The 18782-nt window shown below is 46.1% G+C and overlaps 1 protein-coding gene across 1 annotated transcript in view; it reads right to left on the bottom strand.

Moving 5' to 3' along the window:
• Window positions 1-1942: 1942 nt before the first annotated feature.
• Window positions 1943-18782, bottom strand: part of Srp68 (signal recognition particle 68) — a 46688-nt gene continuing 29848 nt past the window's right edge. Inside the window, exons 9-16 of the mRNA XM_004655201.2 lie at window positions 15466-15564; window positions 12272-12336; window positions 8274-8430; window positions 7206-7300; window positions 6744-6873; window positions 3555-3630; window positions 3093-3145; window positions 1943-2724 (exon numbers count right to left, since the gene is read on the bottom strand). Of these exons, the coding sequence (XP_004655258.2) occupies window positions 2497-2724; window positions 3093-3145; window positions 3555-3630; window positions 6744-6873; window positions 7206-7300; window positions 8274-8430; window positions 12272-12336; window positions 15466-15564 (903 nt within the window). The 3' untranslated portion in view covers window positions 1943-2496. The remainder of the gene's footprint in view (window positions 2725-3092; window positions 3146-3554; window positions 3631-6743; window positions 6874-7205; window positions 7301-8273; window positions 8431-12271; window positions 12337-15465; window positions 15565-18782) is intronic.

The raw sequence follows: 18782 nt of genomic DNA, 5'->3' as shown, positions 1-18782 counted from the left end.
ACCTGGAGAGTCTAGTGATAACTTAGGCTTTGCAGAAAAGTGCCTTGACCACTAAACCATCTCTCCAGCCCTACAGTCCTCTCTTGAGCCAGGGAGATAGCAGTCGCGTACAGTCACACAGGTCTTTCAGGGAGAGACATATATAACCAACAAGAGGACAAGGCTCATCTTCTGTGACAGCACCAAGGGGCAGTGAAGATATGAATGTGCGGTCACCAGCTGGTGGGAATTTGGGAGGTGGAGCCCTGCTGGAAGTGTTTTGTTGGGGGTGCGTGTAGAGATGTAGCCAGCTGCCCCTTACCAGAGCTCAGCTCACTCTACTGCTATGGCAAGGTAATGTCCAGACTCTCCTCTACCATCTCTTTCCTGCCATCATGAAGCTTTCCTTCAAGACTATAAGCCAAAAGTAAATCATGCCGGCATGGTGGTGCACGCCCTTACTCCCAGCACTTGGGAGGCAAAGGTCAGAAGATCATGGTGAATTTGAGGCTACCCTGAGACTACATAGTGAATTCCAGGTCAGCCTGGGCTAGAGCGAGAACCTACCTCAAAAAAACAAAAGTGAATCCTTTTCTCCCATCAGCTGCTTTGGGTGGGTGTTTTGTCCCATTACTGTCTTTCCTCACAAATACATGAAAATGATTTTAAAATTATTTGAGGGCTTGGAGAGATGGCTCAGCGGTTAAGGTGTTTGCCTGCAATGCCAAAGGAGGACCCAGTTTCAATTCCCCAGGACCCATGTCAGCCAAATGCATGAAGTGGCGCATGTGTCTCGGGTTTTTCAGTTGCTGAAGGCCCTGATGCACCCACTTTCTCTGCTTCTTTCTTGCAAATGAATGAAAAAATAAAAGATTTATCCAGGCATGGTAGCATGCACCTTTAATCCAACTCTTGGGAGATAGAGGCAGGAGGCTTGCCCAAAGTTCAAGGCCATCCTGAGTCTACAGAGTGAATTCCAGGTCAGCCTAGACTAAAACAAGACCCTCAAAAAGGGGTAAAAAAAAATAAGCAAAACTGATCCTTAGCCCACCTAATTCTCTGGGGAAGAGAGCTCATCTTGTAGCTTCCCCAGTGACTGAGGCACTTTCCAAGACCTTGCTGTCAACACCTGTGCACAGTGGGGAGTCCATACTGAATACTGTTTCATATTCTTGAGAGCTTGTTTGGTGGTTCTAGCAAGGGGGCACAGCTACTCTATACCCTTGACCAAAGACCAGTCCTCCCTTGTCTGGGGACAGTCCTCTTCCAGGGAGTGCACACCTTCCTGAAGGACTCACATGAAGCAATGAGGGAGAAAAGAGACACCGGCCTCGCCAGCCAGATCAGCTGAGTCACACTGGCCATCAATGGGATGACAGATGTCACAGCTAGATTGCCCTCACACGAGAGAGGGAGAGATAAGGAGTGCCAGGGACTCCAACCAGTACAAACGAACTCCAGACACATGCAAACCCTGTGCATCTGGCTTACGTGGGTCCCAGGGAATCAAACCGGGGTTCTTTGGCTTTGCAGGCAAGTGCCTTACTTGTTAAGCCATCTCTCCAGCCTGATCCATATCCACATCAGAACCTTACGGAAGCCAATGCTCCTCATGCGTTTTCCAAGTATGGAACAAATGAGTTTTGATTTCCAAAGGGATTCAGAGGTGTCAGGTACATCTCAGGTTTAAAACACATTTATTCTTTCTTAAATTGTTTTAAGATGTCCATTACTGATGCCGTAACAGAAATAAAAATGTCTAAGGAAAAAAGCAACAGGGTAAGGTGGGAAGCTGATTCAAATGGCGGCATCTAACCTTTACAGTGCCTTTTAAACACCCGTATCTGGTGCCAACCACACTGGCTGCCAGAAAGGCAGGACGCACTCACCCTCAGTCACTCAACCAAGTCCCCAGCGAGAGCTAGGCTGGGTATGAGGGGACGTGTAAAAAATGGGCACAGTCTCCATCATCTTCGTCTTTTAATATAAGATTTGGTTCATCTTTACTGAGTGTAACAGTTCTTCTAAAAATAGAGCTCTCTGCTTGTTCTGAAACTTAACGTTCTTAGAGGGAAGGGGAACAAGGCTGACCATAACTCTGAATGACACTGCCAATGTTTTATAGTCAAGGACAAACTTTAAAGGACTCTGGATATGCACAGCAAGGCTGAGTTCATTTCAAATCCATGGGACTGAAGAGACATTCCAAAGCCCCCGAGCCCGGTGTGGAACCTCTGGACACATTACTGACCAAAGATAACCAATCATGGCTCACAAGGCCAAGACCGCAGCAGCCCCAGGAGATATAGGGGACAGAGCCATGTGAGCTCAGGGCTCAGAAGGTGACAGGTTATGAACGTAAGTCACAAAACACACAAGATGTAAGGACGCAGGGCTGAGGTGTTGAGCTCCGCCCTGGGCCAATGCAGACCTGGATTTAATGTCATGGAACTTGCTGAGCCTGTCTCACAATACAGAGTAAGAGTCAGAATCTCCCCTGCCCCCAGAAGAGCCCGGTTAGCTCCTGAATCCAAAGATGCCCTTGATGTAGCCCGTGAGGCCACTCTTGGTCTTCTGCTCCAACTTGTCCTCCAGGGGTGGGAAGGCCACATGGTTGAGGGCCAGGTCAAAGAACAAAGGCTTGCAAGGGATGGGCTGGAATCCTGGTGGGAAGTGTACAAGGCTGGCTTGCTTGGTGACAAGGGAAGGGTCCAGGCAGAAGGTCTCAAACCGTTCAACCAGAGGCTGGAAGTCAAATAAAAATGTCAACCACATAAAGCCCACAGCAGGATATTCCCTGTGCTCTGGGCACCCAGCTTGCATATGCTGCCACCTCTTTCAGTACCCCTAATTTCTCTGTGTATGTGTGTGCACCTCAGTCCCCAATGTCAGTTTAGTTACTGCCACTGGTAGCTTTAGAGCTGCTGTCACTTCTTCTCTAGGTGACCTAGACATCCAACACAAGCCACATGGGCAGTGTGCAGGCCTCTGTGCAGGAGAAGGGGGGAGACAAGAGCTTCCTCAGAACAGAAGGCCCTCTGCTCTACAAGGAGCACACATTCCTAGTGAGCTAGCATTCCTCCCTCTTCCTCAGAAGTCACAGCCAGACTTACCTTGTTGTCCTTGACTTGGGAGGAAGTCTCTGTTTGATGGGAATCATTTGCATCTGAAAGTTCCACAGGGACTCAGTAAGAACAGAGGCCTTGCACGTTACAGTCACAAATTAATCACACGCCCATCACCAGCATGGCATGGCTTCTACTGGCTTCTAAATCCCGAACAAAGGTAGCCAGTATGTGAGGGGTGAACCCTCTCCCTCCTGGATGGAGAAGTAGTGTTAATGGTAATAAATCCCAGACCCAGATCCAGATCCACTGCGGGCAACCCACAGGAGCTGGCAGGGTAAGGAAGGTGACAGGGGTAAAAGGATGGTGACAGAGCACCTAGAGGCTGGGAAAACATCAGTCTCGGAGATGAGCACTTTTCCATCTTAAAACACTGGCGCAGGGTGTGAGGAGAGGAGCGGTAGTGAAGGGAACTTTGGGGACACAGCCAAGACCAGCGGGATGGCTCACCCAGAATGGCAGCAGCTTGCAGTGAGCACTTCTCTGACCGCACCTGGGTAATCAGCTCCTGCATGTCAGGCAAGTCCTGCAATAACGGGAAAACACATGCTCAGCAGCCGCTGCGAGGGCTGGACCACAGTGGCACAGTGGTGCCCCTAAGATCCTGGGGTAGGAGAACCCACTGAGATTTGTTTAGGTTTTTTAGTTTTAGTTGTTTTTTTTTTCTTTTTTTTTTTGAGATAAGGTCCCAAGGTAGCCCAGGCTAACCTGGAAGTCACTCTGTAATCCCAGGCTGGCCTGGAGCTCACAATGATTCTCCTGCCTTTCCCTCCAGAATGCTAGGATCAAAACCACTTATTCCACCATGCCTGGCTCTTATATGTTTGTTTATTTATGGTTTGTTGTTTTGAGGTAGATGTTCTAGGCTGACCTGGAATTCACTATGTAGATTCAGACTCAAACTCAGTGATCCTTTAACCTCTGCCTCCCCAGGGCTGAGATTAAAGGGGTATGCCTAGCCTTTATTATTTTAATTTTTAAAGATTTATTTTTATTTATTTATTTGACAGAGAGAAGGGGGGGGGAATGGCATGCTAGGGCTTCCAGCCACTGCAAATGAATTCCAGATGCATGAGTCACCTTGTACATCTGGCTAACATGGGTCCTGGGGAATCGAACTTGGGTCCTTTGGCTTTGTAGGCAAACACCTTAACTGCTAAACCATTCCTCCAGACCTGGCTTTTATTTTTTTGAGTTAGGGTTTCACTGTAGTCCAGGCTGATCTAAACCTCACTTAGTCCCGGTCTGGCCTTGATGTCACAATGACCCTCATACCTCAACCTCCTGAGTACGGGGCACCTTTAATCCCAGCATTTGGGAAGCAGAGGTAGGAGGACTGCTGTGAGTTCAAGGCCAGCCTGGGATTACAGAGTACATTCCAGGCTAGACTGGGCTGGGCTAGAGTGAGACCCTACATCAAAAAATAAAAACAAAAAACCATATGCTGGGCTGGGAAGATGGCTCAGGTTAAAGGTTAAAAACAGTTGCTTTCTGCTGGCCAGGGTTCAATTCCCCAGTACCCATATAGAGCCAGATGCACAAAGTGGTGTATGCATCTGGAGTTTGTTTGCTCTCCCCCTCACAAATAAATGAATACAAATTTAAAAAACATGTAACCCAAACTGGCCTTGAACTCATGATCTTCCTGCCTCAGTCTCCTGAGTGCTGGGATCAGAAGCATGCACTCGCACACATGGCCTGCCTTAATGCTTCTATGAGTGATGCTTGCACTTGGCCTCAGTCACACGGCATGATGGGAACGATCTGCAATTTTACCTCCATTCTGATACTACTTCCCACTCGGACCATTCAGCATTTGAGGTCAGATGGGCATTTATAAAGCACTTCATTGTCCCCTCCTAAGATGGACAAGTCACATTGGTTTGCAATTACAAAACCAAACAACATCTTACTATCCTTTTGTATCCACACTACCAGCCTATACTGTGCTCCACACCTACCTCTCCCCCTGCCTATTCCTCTGTCTATACCCTAGGCCTTTTTCTTTTAAATACCTATTTGTAAGCTGACAGAAGGGAGACAGACAGAGTAATTGTTGCACCAGGGTCGCTAGCCACTGCAAACAAACTCCAGATGAATGTGCCATTTTGTGCATCTAGCTTTACATGGGTACTAGGGAATTGAACCCATGTCATTAGGTTTTGCAGGGAACCCCCCCCCCTTTTCCTGCAGTGCTGAGGATTAAACCCAGGCCCCCTCCATGCTACACATATGTCCTATGTTGACTGAAAAAGTGGCCCGCTGAGTTTGGTTATTTTCACAGATAGACACATGGCTGCAACAAAAACCTATGTTCTCTGGAGGCTAAAACCAGGCTTTCCCTCTTGGGGCGTGGCATGCTAGTACATGCACAGAAGCAGGATTCAAATAATGGCCAGGGACCACATTAGTAACTCCTAATTTGCTTTTCTAACAGTCTGTGCTCATAGAACACATATAGATTCCTTCACACAGCCAGCTGCCTACCTGTCCTCTCTCCTCTTTTCCTCTCTCTCTCCCTCCCTCCCTTTTTTCCTTTGTTCCTTGTCAGGCTCACATTTTACACCCAAATCTGACCTAGAACCCACTATGAGAACATAAGATATAAGATCCTCCTGTATCCTCCTCCTTTCTCCTCCTCCGAAGAGCTGGGATAACAAGTTGGAGTTTGTGTTTTCAACAGGCTCTCAATGCTGGTCTTGAACATGTTCTTTCTTTCTTTCCTTTTTTTTTAAGGTAGGGTTTCACTCTATTCCAGGCTGACCTGGATTTCACTACGGAGTCTCAAAGTGGCCTCAAACTCATAGTGATCCTTCTACCTCTGCCTCCTGAGTGCTGGGATTAAAGGCATGTGCCACTACGCCTGGCTTTTTTTTTTTTTTTTTTTGGTTTTTCGAGGTAGGGTCTTACTCTGGCTCAGGCTGACCTGGAAGTCACTATGTAGTCTCAGGGTGGCCTCGAACTCTCGGCGATCCTCCTATCTCTGCCTCCCGAGTGCTGGGATTTAAAGACGTGCACCACCACGCCTGACTTTTTTTTTTTTTTTTTTTTTTTTTTGAGGTAGGGTCTCACTCTAGTTTAGGCTGACCTGGAATTCACTATGTAGTCTGTCTCAGGGTGGCCTTGAACTCATTGTGATCCTCCTACCTCTGCTTCCCAAGTGCTAGGATTAAAGGCGTGTGCCACCTCAGCTAGCCCTTGAACACATTTTGTATGGGAAGGCCTCTTCAATGATTTTCAGCTTTGTTGCCCATAATCCCAATGTCCATCCTGATCCAACACCCAAATTCTTGACTGGGGTAAGGGAGTAGACATCCCTCTTTTTAAAATCTCGCCAGGTGATTCCCATGAACAGACAAGTCTGAGATAATGCTTTGCAAAGTCTGTTTTAAGTGGAAAAATGGTTCTCTCCGCTGTATTTCTGGAGAGTGTTTTGCTATACGGCGAAGGCTGGCTGTGCAATGCTGGGACCACAGGCGTGAGCCACCACACCCAGATGAAATGGTTTTCTTGGTCACACCTAAATCCTCCTCAGGCATGAATTACATGCTTAAGGCTGCCAGGCCCCTGAACCCTCCCACCTCCTACCTCACTACCCTCTTCCTGGGGGCTCGAAAGCAAGAGAGACCACCAACTCACCTTTGGGCTATTCTTGAAGACTTCTGCATCGGAGCTGACCTCACTGGCATATTTCAGAACTCTGTCATACAGAACCAGGGCTTCACTCCACTTCTTCACCAGCACATAGGACTGAGCAATGAAAAAACACCTGATGGGGAGGGAAAAGAGCCACAGCATTCTAAAGCAACAGTTGCCTAAGACTGAGGCTTTCTTTGTAGTATAGACTTGATTTTAGATTGAAAGACAGTTTTCTGAACTTGGACCACTGCCTGGGAAGCCCTCCACGTGAGGCCCCCACCCCATCTCCCATGGCAGCAATGTGCGGGTCTGCCAGGCTCCCTTGCAAACAACATTCCCAGACAGCAAGGCAGCCACACAGTCAGGTCGCAATGACCATATCTTCAACAGGAGGTGCATGCCACAAACCTTCCAGAACTGCTGGGATGCAAGGACAGCCTTGCCTGTCCCCAAGCATGTTACCTGTAAGCTTTGAACACCAGGGTCTTAAGGCCTATCTCTTTCTGGAAGGCTCTGTCCTCTTCTAAGCCAGGGAGCTGCAGCAACTCCACCAGATTCTGTACAACAGATGCAACAAGAAAATCCATGAGCAGAAGCCTCAGACTGAGTTCTTGTAAGAAGACCTTGTAAGAACAGGTAAGAGCAGAAAGATGTCTGCACTCAAAATGGCAAAGTAGGTGAGGTGGGACTTGGCAGCAGCTATATCTAATGTCCCCTCCATTGCCTTCCCTGATCTGGAAGCCTATTTGTCCTTTACCACCCGACTCATCTTTCACTGACCTTCAGAGACTTCTTGGATCATATGGGCTAGTACTTCAGAGTGGTCTGTTCATTTGGTAGCTACAGACAGCATGCTCTGTGTGTATGCATGTGTAAGCTATCTTTTTGTCTGATTTTTCCAAGCAGGTTATCACTTTAGTCCAGGCAGACTGGAACTCACTCTGTAGCCCCAGACTGGCCTTAAAGTCACAGCAATCCTACTACCTCAGCTTCCTGATTTTGTTGTCTCACTATGTAACCTAGGTTGATACTGAACTCACTCTGTACCCTGCCTCAGTCTTCCAAGTGATGAGACGGGGCTGGGGAGATGGCTCGGCAGTTAAAGTCATTTGCTTTCCAAGTGCTTAGATTATGGTGTTTCCCATCATGCCTGGCTTATGAGTAGCAGTCTTTCTTACTAACCAACTCCCATCAAGCTCAGATCCCTGGACAGTCCTCAGACCTGGGAGAGTCTTACACAGGGAAAGCACCCAGTGAGCACCCTTGGACTCATGTGTTGCTACACTTCAGAACCTCTGAACCAGTACACCGCCTTTGTCTTCCACCCGGCTACTGGCAGCTCCTGGCTATTGTGGCCTTATTGGTTTGTTTGTTTTTGATTTTTTGAGGTAGGGCCTAGAATTCACTATTTAGTCTCAGGGTAGCCTTGAACTCATGGTACTCCTTACCTATGCTGGGACTGAAGGTGTGCACTATCACACCTAGCTTATCATAGTTCTGCTGACATTTTGAGCCACTTGAAAGGATTACCTGCAGAATGATGTCATAGAGGCGGATGAGATCCTGGGGCCGGGGGGAGCGCTTGCTGTCGTCTTCCGGCTGCTGCTGCAGCAGAGCCCTGTGCAGACCTTTAGCCATGTTCTCGTTCCGCTTAATGGCCGTTGACAGCTTGATACAGGTCAGGTAGCTGGAACACACACAGCCAGGTTACGCTCAGGAAAGCTAACTTATGCCACTGCATACATGCACACAGATGCTTATGTCTCCTTACAACCAGTTTATGTAGGCGGCTTGGGAACTAAACCCTGGCCATCAGACTGCTGGCAAGCACCTTTAACCACTAAGCCATCTTCCCAGGCCCCTTGGTATTTATTTACTTATCAATGAGAGACACAGAGAGAGAGAGACAACAGGCATGCCAGGGCCTGTAACCACTGCAAATGAACTCCAGTCACATGTGCTTCACAGGCAAGTGCCTTAACTGGTAAGCTATCTCTCCAGCCCTGTTTTTTTTTTTTGTTGTTTTTGTTTTTGTTTTTTTTGAGGTAGGATCTGGCTTTAACTCAGGCTGACCTGGAGTTTACTACGTAGTCTCAGGCTGGCCTTGAACCCACAGTGATCCTCCTACCTTGGCCTCCTAGGTACTGGTTAAAGGCATGTGCCACCATGCCTGGCTCTGGATTTTACTTTTTTAAAAGTAAAAATAGGGACTGAAGAGATGACTCAGTGGTTAAGGCAATGCATAAGGACCCAGGTTTGATTCCATAGTACCTATGTAATGCCAGATGTACTATCTGCAGTTTTTTTGCAGAGGCTAGAGGCCCTGGCACATCCATTCTGTCTCCATCTGCCTCCTCTCTCTCTCTCTCTCTCTCTCTAACAAATGTTTTTGTTCTGTTTTGTTTTGTTTTCTGAGGTAGGGTCTCACTCTAGCTCAGGCTGACTTGGAATTCACTATATAGTCTCAGGGTGGCCTTGAACTCATAGCGATCTTCCTATCTCTACTTCTCAAGTGCTGGGATTAAAGGTGTGTGCCACCATGCCCGTCATTAATAAATAAATATTTTTAAAGTGAAAATATGCAAAGAAATGCCTAGATACTGTTAAGTTTACCATAAATATTATAAATCATGGCTAAAAAAATTAAATTTGAGGACTGGAGACACAGGTTAGTGGTTAAGGTGCTTGCCTGCAAAGCCTAAGGGTTCAGGATCAATTTCCCAGTACCCACAAAAGCCAGATGCACAAGGTGGTGCATGCATCTGGAGTTTGTTTGCAGTGGCTAGAGGCTCTTGTGCACCCATTTTCTATCTGCCTCTTTCTCTCTCTCTCCCTCAAATAAATAACTAAATAAATATGATTTTTAAAAAAAATTTAGAAAATTAAATTTTGGGTGTCAATTGGTACAAGTTCCTGGTGAGGGGAACTTCTACTACTTAATAAAGATTGTGGAGTGGGGAGATGGCTCAGTGGTTAAAGACACTTGTTGCAAAGCCTGCTGGCCCAAGTTCAATTCCCCAGAACCATGTAAAGACAGATGCACAAAGTGGCACAAGCAACTGATATTTATTTTCAGTGGCCAGAGAATGCTGGCACATCCATACACACATGCACATGAGTATGCATGCAAATAAATACATACTTGAGAGGCAGAGGTAGGAGGATCACTGTGAGTTCAAGGCCAGCCTGGGCTAGAGTGAGACGCTACCTCTAAAACAAAAAGCAACAAAAAAAAAAATTGGCCGGGCATGGTGGCACACGCCTTTAATCCTAGCTCTCGGGAGGCACAGGTAGGAGGATCTTCGTGAGTTCGAGGCCACCCTGAGAATACAGAGTGAATTCAAGGTCAGCCTGGGCTTGAGTGAGACCCTACCTCAAAAAAAAAAAAAATTGTAGTTATTCTGTGTACTGAGACAAGGACAGACAAACAATGGACAGAGAAGCATCTAGAAACAGCACACAAGGCACTGCAGATAGTACGCAAAGGACAAGGACACAGGGTGGCCAACGACCGCATACAGCAACGCATTATCCTCTGGGGAGGAGTGAGTCAAATCCTCACTTACATAAAAAGAATTGCAGCTGTCAGGGTGACACACACCTTTAATCCCAGCATTTGGGAGGCTGAGGTAAGGAGGATCACTATGAGTTTGAGACCAGCCTGGGCTAGAGTGAGATCCCACCTGGGAAACAGAAAAACAAAAAGGGGAGGCTGGAGAGATTGCTCAGCGGTTAAACCCCTTGCCTAAAAAGTCTAAGGAACTGGATTCAATTCCCCAGAAACCATGTAATGCCAGATGCACATGGTAGGACATGTATTTTGCATGTGTTTGCAGTGGCTACAGGACCTGGTGTGCCCAATCTTCTGCCTCCTTCTCTCTCTCTCATAAATAAATTAAATTAAAGTAAAAAAATAGAATTGCACATGGAATTAAAATTGGGTTGAGGGCTAGAGAGATGACTTAGCAGTTAAGGCACTTGCCTATAAAGCCAAAGGACCTAGGTTCGATTCCCCAGGACCCATACAAGCCAGATGTATAAAGTTGTACATGTGTCTGGAGTTGATTTGCAGTGTCTGAAAACCCTGGTGCTACCATCCTCCCCAACTCCCACATAAATAAAAATGAAATATTTTTAAAAATAAAATAAGGAAGCTGGGCATGGTGGTGCATGCCTTTAATCCCAGCACTCAGGAGGCAGAGGTAGGAGGATCGCTGTGAGTTTGAGGCCACCCTGAGACTACATAGTGAATTCCAGGCCAGCCTGAGCTAGAGTGAGACCTTACCTCAAAAAACCAAAAAATAAATAAATAAAATAAAATAAGGGTTGGAGGAATGGCTTAGTGGTTAAGGTGTTTGCCTGCAAAGCCAAAGGACCCAGGTTTGATTTCTCAGGACCCATGTTAGCCAGATGCACAAGGGGACACATGTGTCTGGAGTTTGCTTGCAGTGTCTAGAGGCCCTGGCGCACCCATTCTCTCTCTCTCCTCGCCAAATAAACATAAATAAATAAAAAAATAAAAGTCAGGTGTGGTGGCACACACTTTTATTCCCAGCATTTGGGAGACAGAGGTAGGAGGACTGCTACGTGTTCAAATGAATTCCAGGTCAGCGTGGGCTAGAGCGAATCCCTACCTCAAAAAACCACACTCACAAAATAAATTCATTAATTAAAACTGGGTTGAATTAACCTTTAAAATGTCAAAAAGGGGGGGCTGGGAAGGTAGCTCAGTGGATTAAAAGCGCTATTTGCAAAGCCTGCCAGGCAAGTTTAACTCCCTGACCTCCCATGTAGACTGAAGAAAGACTGTCTTCTGGGCAAAACAAAAATACATGTCAAAAGGACAACTTCAGGATGTTCAGAGCACAGGAAAGAATACCTTTCAGAGCTTGGCAGAGAGCAGAAAACATTAGCTCTAGAACAGGGCCATGCAGATGACAAGAGGTCACAGGGGTTTCAAAGCTACGGGTTGCTCAGGACTGAAGTTTCAGTAGTCAGGAGGCTAATGCAACAGAATGTGAGTTCGAAGCTGACCTAGGCTACACAGTGAACTTCAGGCCAGCCAAGGCTCAGAGCGAAATCATGTCAAAACCACCACCACCACCCCAGTAAATAAAGTCAAACAAAAACCCAAAACAAAACAATGAAACTATGTTATAGCATTCAAGCTATGTAAATATACTGTATCAAGCCAGGTGTGGTGGCTCACACTAATCTCAGCACTCAGGAGGCAGAGGTAGGAGGGTTGCTGTGAATTCAAGGCCACCCTGAGACTACATAGTGAGTTCCAGGTTAGCCTGGGCTACAGTGAGACCCTACCTCAAAAAAAAAAAAAAGTCTGTATCATATAGAGGTATGTATTGCAAGAATATACAAATTTACTTATACACAAAAATACTTATTATGTAATAAGTTACCCTGTATAGGCACATAAGAACTTACAAATTAAAATGTTCATAAACATTATATGTAGTCTCTTGCTCCAATAATATATTCCATAACATTAGAAAGTAAAAGAACTTTATTACCTGTGCAGGTACTGGAGATTAGATACCTTCCCAGACTCAGCTTCAAGGGAATAATCTCTCTGTTTCTGAGAAAGTAAAAGCAGGTAACAAAAAAAAAAAAAAAAGGTAAACTCTTAGATTTGGTTCTCAACCAGTGTCACATGAGGTGCTTACAGCGGTCCGGACAGAGCCATAGCCTCCTCAGAAACCAAAGACCTATTAACATATTACAAATGATAGGGTCACTCAGTTGCCACTGGCATCTAAAAACTGGCCTTGACCAACAATTCCAAGCAACATCTGAGGCTTCCTACTCTCTGCTACCAGGACCTCACTCTAAGCACTAAGAACAGTCTTGCCAGAGGTAGTGAAACACACTAGTAATCTTAGCTACTCCCTGAGGCCAGCATGGAAAACTCATTAAGTCATTGTTTCAATCTACACACACACACACACACACACACACACAGGTCCAGCCATGGAGAACTTGTGCAATAGCTCAAGTCCCCAGCTCTATCAGCAGAACCACAAAACAAACAAACAACACAGTCAGTCCATCCAGTGGCACCTTTTAGGTTCTATGCTTCAGACCCAAATTCTACTCTTCCCTTGTGTTGTCACAGCTTGCCTTCTGTGGATGGCTGAGTAATGGCCTCTGTGGAGATGTCACCTTCCACCACAGAAGAAACTTGCAGTTGTGATTAAGTGTCCTTGGGTTATACTAGAGAGTTCTTAGAGAGGATGGCAGAAGTGTCAGTGATAGAAAAGAGGAAGGGCTGGAACTAGGTGGCAGGAAGGGACAGTGAGTTGCTATCTCTGAAGATGGAGAAAGGAGTCAGAAGCCAAGGAGGCAGGTGGCTCCTGGAAGCAACAGAATGCAATCTTTGGAATTTTGGAAGAAAGCTCAAAAAGCCACTTTAGATTTTGACCTCCTAATGTATGGAATTATAAGTGTTGTGTTGTTTTAAGTCAAAATTTAGGGCAATCTTAGCATGGTTATGCTATATAAAAACAACTATAATTCTAGTACTTGAGAGGCTGAAGCAGGAAGATCAGAAGTTTAAAGCCATCTTAGCCAAAGAGCAAGTTCCAGGTCAGTCTTGGCCAAGTGTGAGATCAGTCTGGGCTATATAATGAAACCATTTCAAAAAGCAAAAACAACAAAAACAAAACAAAACAATAAAAAAAGGAAGCCAGTCATGGTAGTGCATGTACCATGGCAGAAAATGAAATACCAGATTTTATGTTTCTCATCTTTTAATTTTAACTTATTTGTGTGTGTTTGGGTGTGCTTGTGTCACTGTTTGCAGCTTATGTGGGTGGCTTGGGAATTAAATCCAGGCTGGCAGGCTTTACAAGCAAGGATCTTTAACCACTGAGCCATCTTCCTAGTCTCTTGAAGAAAATATTAACAAATAAAGTGTTGAAAGTTACTGTCTTAATTGGTATGCAGTTTTAGTTTTACAAGATGAAAAGAACGCTCTGGAGATGGATGGTAGATGGCTGCACAACATTATGGATGCACTTATTACCACTAAAACAGACATGGAGCCTGGCGTGGTAGCAGAGGTAGGAGGATCACTGTGAGTTTGAGGCTTACCCTGAGACTGCCCAGTGAATTCCAGGTCAGCCTGAGCTAGAGTGAGACCCTACCTCAAAAAAACAGAAAAAAAAAAAAAAAAAAAAAGACATGGAAAATAGCTAAATGATAAATTCTGTTATGTTATCCAAAAAAGTGGTAGCTTGAAGGTTGGTGAGATGGCTTAGCAATTAAGGCAGTTGCCTACAAAGCCTAAGGACCCATGTTTGATTCCCCAGTACCCACATAAGCCAGATACACAAGGTGGCACATGCGTCTGGAGTTCGTGGGCAGTGGCTGGAGGCCCTGGCGTGCCCATTCTTTCTCTACCTGCTTCTTCCTCTATCTCTTTCTCTCTCTCACATAAGCACGTGTCTGGAGTTTGACTGCAGTGGCTGGAGGCCCTGGTGCACAACTGTCTCTTTAAAAAACAAAACAAAATAAAAAATAGTAGCTGCATGTGCTGGCATGTGCCTATAATCCTAGCTACTAGGGAGGTTGAGAGAGATGAACTGAAAGTTCAAGGTCAACTTATTAAGACCCTGTTTCATTATAGAATTGAACAAGAAAAAGAATAAAAGGGCTGGAGGTCTCATGCAGTAGTAGGGCACTCACGTAGCATGCATGAAGTCCTGGGTTCAACGCCCCCATATCAGAAATTAAATAAATTTTTTTAAGTATTTTATTTATTTATCTGAGAGATATTATGGGGTGGGGGATGAGTAAGCAAACTAGGGCCTCTAGCCACTGCAAATAAACTCCAGACGCATGTGCCACCTTGCACATCTGGCTTACGTGGATACTGGGTCCTTAGGATTTGCAAGCAAGCACTTAACTGCCACAGGTGTGTGCCACTTCACCTTTCTAATAGCCACTGTAATGAATAAAACACAAATTAAAAACAAGTGGAAGCCAGGTGTGGAAGCCACAAGCACCTGGAATCCCGGCACTAAGAAGCCTGAGGCAAGAGGATCATGAGTTGGAATTCAGCCTGGGGTACATACAGCGATCCTGTTTCAACAAAACAGCAGCAGGTAGACTCATTCACCTTTAATCCCAGCACTCTGGAGGCAGAGGATTGCCTTGAGGCCAGCCTGAGACTGCATATCGAATTCTAGGTTAGCCTGGGCTATAATGTAATCCTACCTCAAAAAAAAACAAAACAAACAAACAAAAAAAGAGCTGGGCATGCTGGTGCACGCCTTTAAGAGATAGGAGGTCACCTGAGACTACATAGGGAATTTCAGTTGCCTGATCTAGAGTGAGGACCCTACCTCGAAAAACCAGAACAACAACAAAAAAGGGTGTGGTACCAGGGAAGAAAGATAAAATGGCTGGAAGGTTTCCAGTCTAGACTCCTGACTGGATCACAGGATGACCAAGGATGCTCAGAAGGGAGACCAGGAGTATACCTGGAAATCACAGGATGAAGCCACTATGAGAACAGGATTCTGCGAAACAAACTGTTCAAATTGATGGATCCCACAGGCCATTGTTGCTTATTAGCACCAACATACCTAAAAACCCCAGTGACTACAGAGTAACACAGAGACCACTGTGACCACACAAGAGAAGCAGACAGACTGAGGAGGACCCGAGCTCAAGGTAAAAGTTTGTGTTTAGCTGATGGTCCTACCTGGTCAGGCTTGAGCTCTTCCCGCACGGCCTGGATGGCGTCCCGACACTCGCTGAGCATGGACTCAAACAGACGCTCCTTGGTTTCTTCACTTTCAGCCTAAACACAGCAGGAGACAGTGAGTAAACCACAGTGCTCTACCTGGGGGAGGGCACACCAACAGTCTGGTCTTCCCATAGCACGTGCACACTCGCTGGCCTGACCACAGATCCTTCAGCATGAGGGCTCTTGTCCATCGCTCATGATCACGGAACTACCTTGAAAACGTGAACTCACTGAAGCCATGTCCATAAGGACCTGAAAGTGTCAGGTGGCGCTTTGAAAGTCCTCCCATCATAGACTGCTCCTCTACGTTCCCCCAGTGATTCCACCTCTGCTCAGGCCACACTTGGTGCTCCCAGACCAGCCATAGGTGTTTTTTTTTGTTTGTTTGTTTTTTTTTTTTTGAGGTAGGGTGTCACTCTAGCCCAGGCTGACCTGGAATTCACTATGGAGTCTCAGGGTGGCCTTGAACTCATGGAGATCATCCTACTTCTGCCTCCTGAGTGCTGGGATTAAAGGTATGCGTAACCATGCCCAGCCTGTGGGTGCTTTTACGCACGCACGCACGCACGCACACACAACACACCTGAAGCTTCCCCTACCCTTTTTTAAAAATTTTATTTATTTATGAGTGACAGAGAGAAAGAGCCAGAGAGAAACAATGGGTGCACCAGGGCCTCCAGCCACTGCCAACGAACTCCAGACACGTGCACCCCCTTGTGCATCTGGTTAACGTGGGTCCTGGGGAACCAAGCCTGAACCAGGATCCTTAGGCTTCAAAGGCAAGCACTTAACTACTAAGCCATCTCTCCAGCCCTTCTCCCCTTTTTTGCCTCCCAGAACAAATGAACCACAAGTCAACAAAATTCCCTTTCCAAGTATAAGCCAATTTGCAGAATCTGAATTTCTTTTGGGTTCAAGCAAGTGGTAGACATTACTAATCAGTATCTAACCAAAAAGACTTCTCCTAAACATGACACAAAGCTCTCCCCACAGACTGCACGCCAATGGACTGCACAGCCCACTCCTACAACTTTTTGGACAGATGAGGTTGACAAGAATGACACAGCAGCACTGGGTGCCACCCTCTACTGCACAGCTGGAAGGGGAGGAGTGACTCATTAACTGAACACCTGCCAAACCACGTAATTGTCCTAAAGAATCTCACCGAGCAAGCGGGAACAGACAAAAGGCAGAAAGGAGATGAACGGGTGTTTCTGGCAGCCCCACTAAATGAAAGCACCGACATTCCAGTGTCATACTTGACTTTCCACAGGAACGCACACCCACCTAAAAGAATGCCTGGCCATTCAAGTGACAAAAGCAAGCCTGGGGTTCCCACTCCCTTGAGAGACTGTTGGAGGAGCTTCAAAAACTTTTCTCGTACTAAGAACACTTATGTTTCTCCTAGTTTTGAGTGTGAGGAGAAAAAAATAAATCACCCAGGTAAATTGCCCAATCTAAACCAAACACACTCTTCCACTTAGGGTTGACTTTCACTAGCTTAGCGACAACTCAGGGGCACAGGCATCCTGTTGCCCTATGACAAACATGGCCCATGTGAATTTAAATGGAGCCAGAACATGGCTAGGTGCTCAAATTGCCAAGATTATTTTTATTTGCCTGTGAGGGACATGCCATGGCTTCTTGTTACTACAAGCAAACACCAGATGCATGCACAACTTTCTGTGTCTAGCTTACATAGGTACTAGGGAATTGAACCCAGTTTCAATCACTGAACCATCTCCCTAGGCCAAGATTATTATTATTTTTTATTTTTCTTTTTGTTTTTTCAAGGTAGGGTTTCACTCTAGCTCAGGCTGATCTGGAATTCACTCTGTAGTCTCAGGGTGGCCTTGAACTCATAGTGATCCTACCTCTGCCTCCCAAGTGCTGGAATTAAAGGCATGCGTCACCACACCCAGCTATATTTATTTTTAAATTATTTACTTGCACATGTCTTTATGTGCACATGTGCAACTCCAGTGTATTTTTCTGCTGCAAACAAATGCCCATCTGGCTTTATGTGGGTGGCTGAGAAACCGACCCTGGACGAGCAGGTTTTGCAAGCAAGTGCCTTTAACTGCTGAACCATCTCCCTAGCCCCATCAAGATTGTTTAAAATCATTTAACCCAACTCACTAGCCAATTTTTTAAAAAATACAATTTCTCTGGACTTGTACAGCTGGATAATACTTAACAGCTGGAATAAGGTATGTGAATACTCTTGTTACTGTTTAAGAGACCAAACAGCCAACCACACGTGTTGGAGCAGTATTACTGCACAAGGCTGAACTCTAGTACCAGCCTGAATCCATGTAACCCCACAAATACACCACCAACACCCAATGTCAAATGGAAAGGGTTCAGCTAGCCAAGCAATCAGTCATGTCAGTTTGAAGAGAAGTTTTAAAGGCTGTTGGGTGCTTGCCTTGCAAGCATCTGGACCTGAGTTCAGGGCCCCAGCACCCATGTCAAGCTGGGCACTGCGGTGCTGGTGTAATCTCAGGGTGGAGATGTGGAGAACAAGAGGACCTCAGGTTCCTGTTGGCCAGTCAGTCTAGGCAAATTGGTAAGCTCTAGGTTCGGTGAGTGACAGAGACTAAATCAAAAAGTAAGGTGGGAGTAGGTTGGGTGAAAACAACAAAATAAGCAGAGGGTGACTGAGAAAGACAACTCACGGTTGGCTTCTAGCCTCCACATACACACTATCAAGTATCACTTTACCAGTGACACAGGATCTGTCTCCTTCCCTATTGGAAGGGAACAGTTCCAACTGGAAAACTGAAAGAAGCTACAGTGAGAGTCCCCTTCACTGCCATGTATTCCCTTTGTCTGCTGACAGCCAACCTCCTTCACAAGCAAACTGCCTCAGCAACAGCTCCCACGAAGCTCTAAGGGGATTGACGAGGACTCAACAAGGAAAAGCATGTCTGAAGGGAGGTCTGAGTCAGCTGTGCTTTCCTTACGACCCCACACTGCTCAGTGACTCAGAGCACCAGGGTAAGAGAAGGGCTTGCTGTGATTCTTGCTGGCCAGGGCAAAATGCTTCTGAACAGGAAGCCTTACTATAGTTAGTGCTCACATTTACTCTAGAGCCCATCTTCACGGCAGGATGACTCTGAAAGGACGAGAGGAGACACACCTCTCAACATGTAGAGGCAGGACTCTCCTACCTCTCTGCCAGCTTTCTGTGTCGGCCGCGGAGCCGACAAGGATGGGCTCGAAACCTAGGCGGCAAACTCCCTCCTAAGACTGTGTGGTCGGACTGGACT

The sequence above is a fragment of the Jaculus jaculus genome, chromosome 9, assembly GCF_020740685.1.
Source record: "Jaculus jaculus isolate mJacJac1 chromosome 9, mJacJac1.mat.Y.cur, whole genome shotgun sequence".
Classification (NCBI taxonomy): Eukaryota; Metazoa; Chordata; class Mammalia; order Rodentia; family Dipodidae; genus Jaculus; species Jaculus jaculus.
Note: the sequence above shows the minus strand (reverse complement) of the source record. Positions and strands in the feature narration are given on the sequence as shown.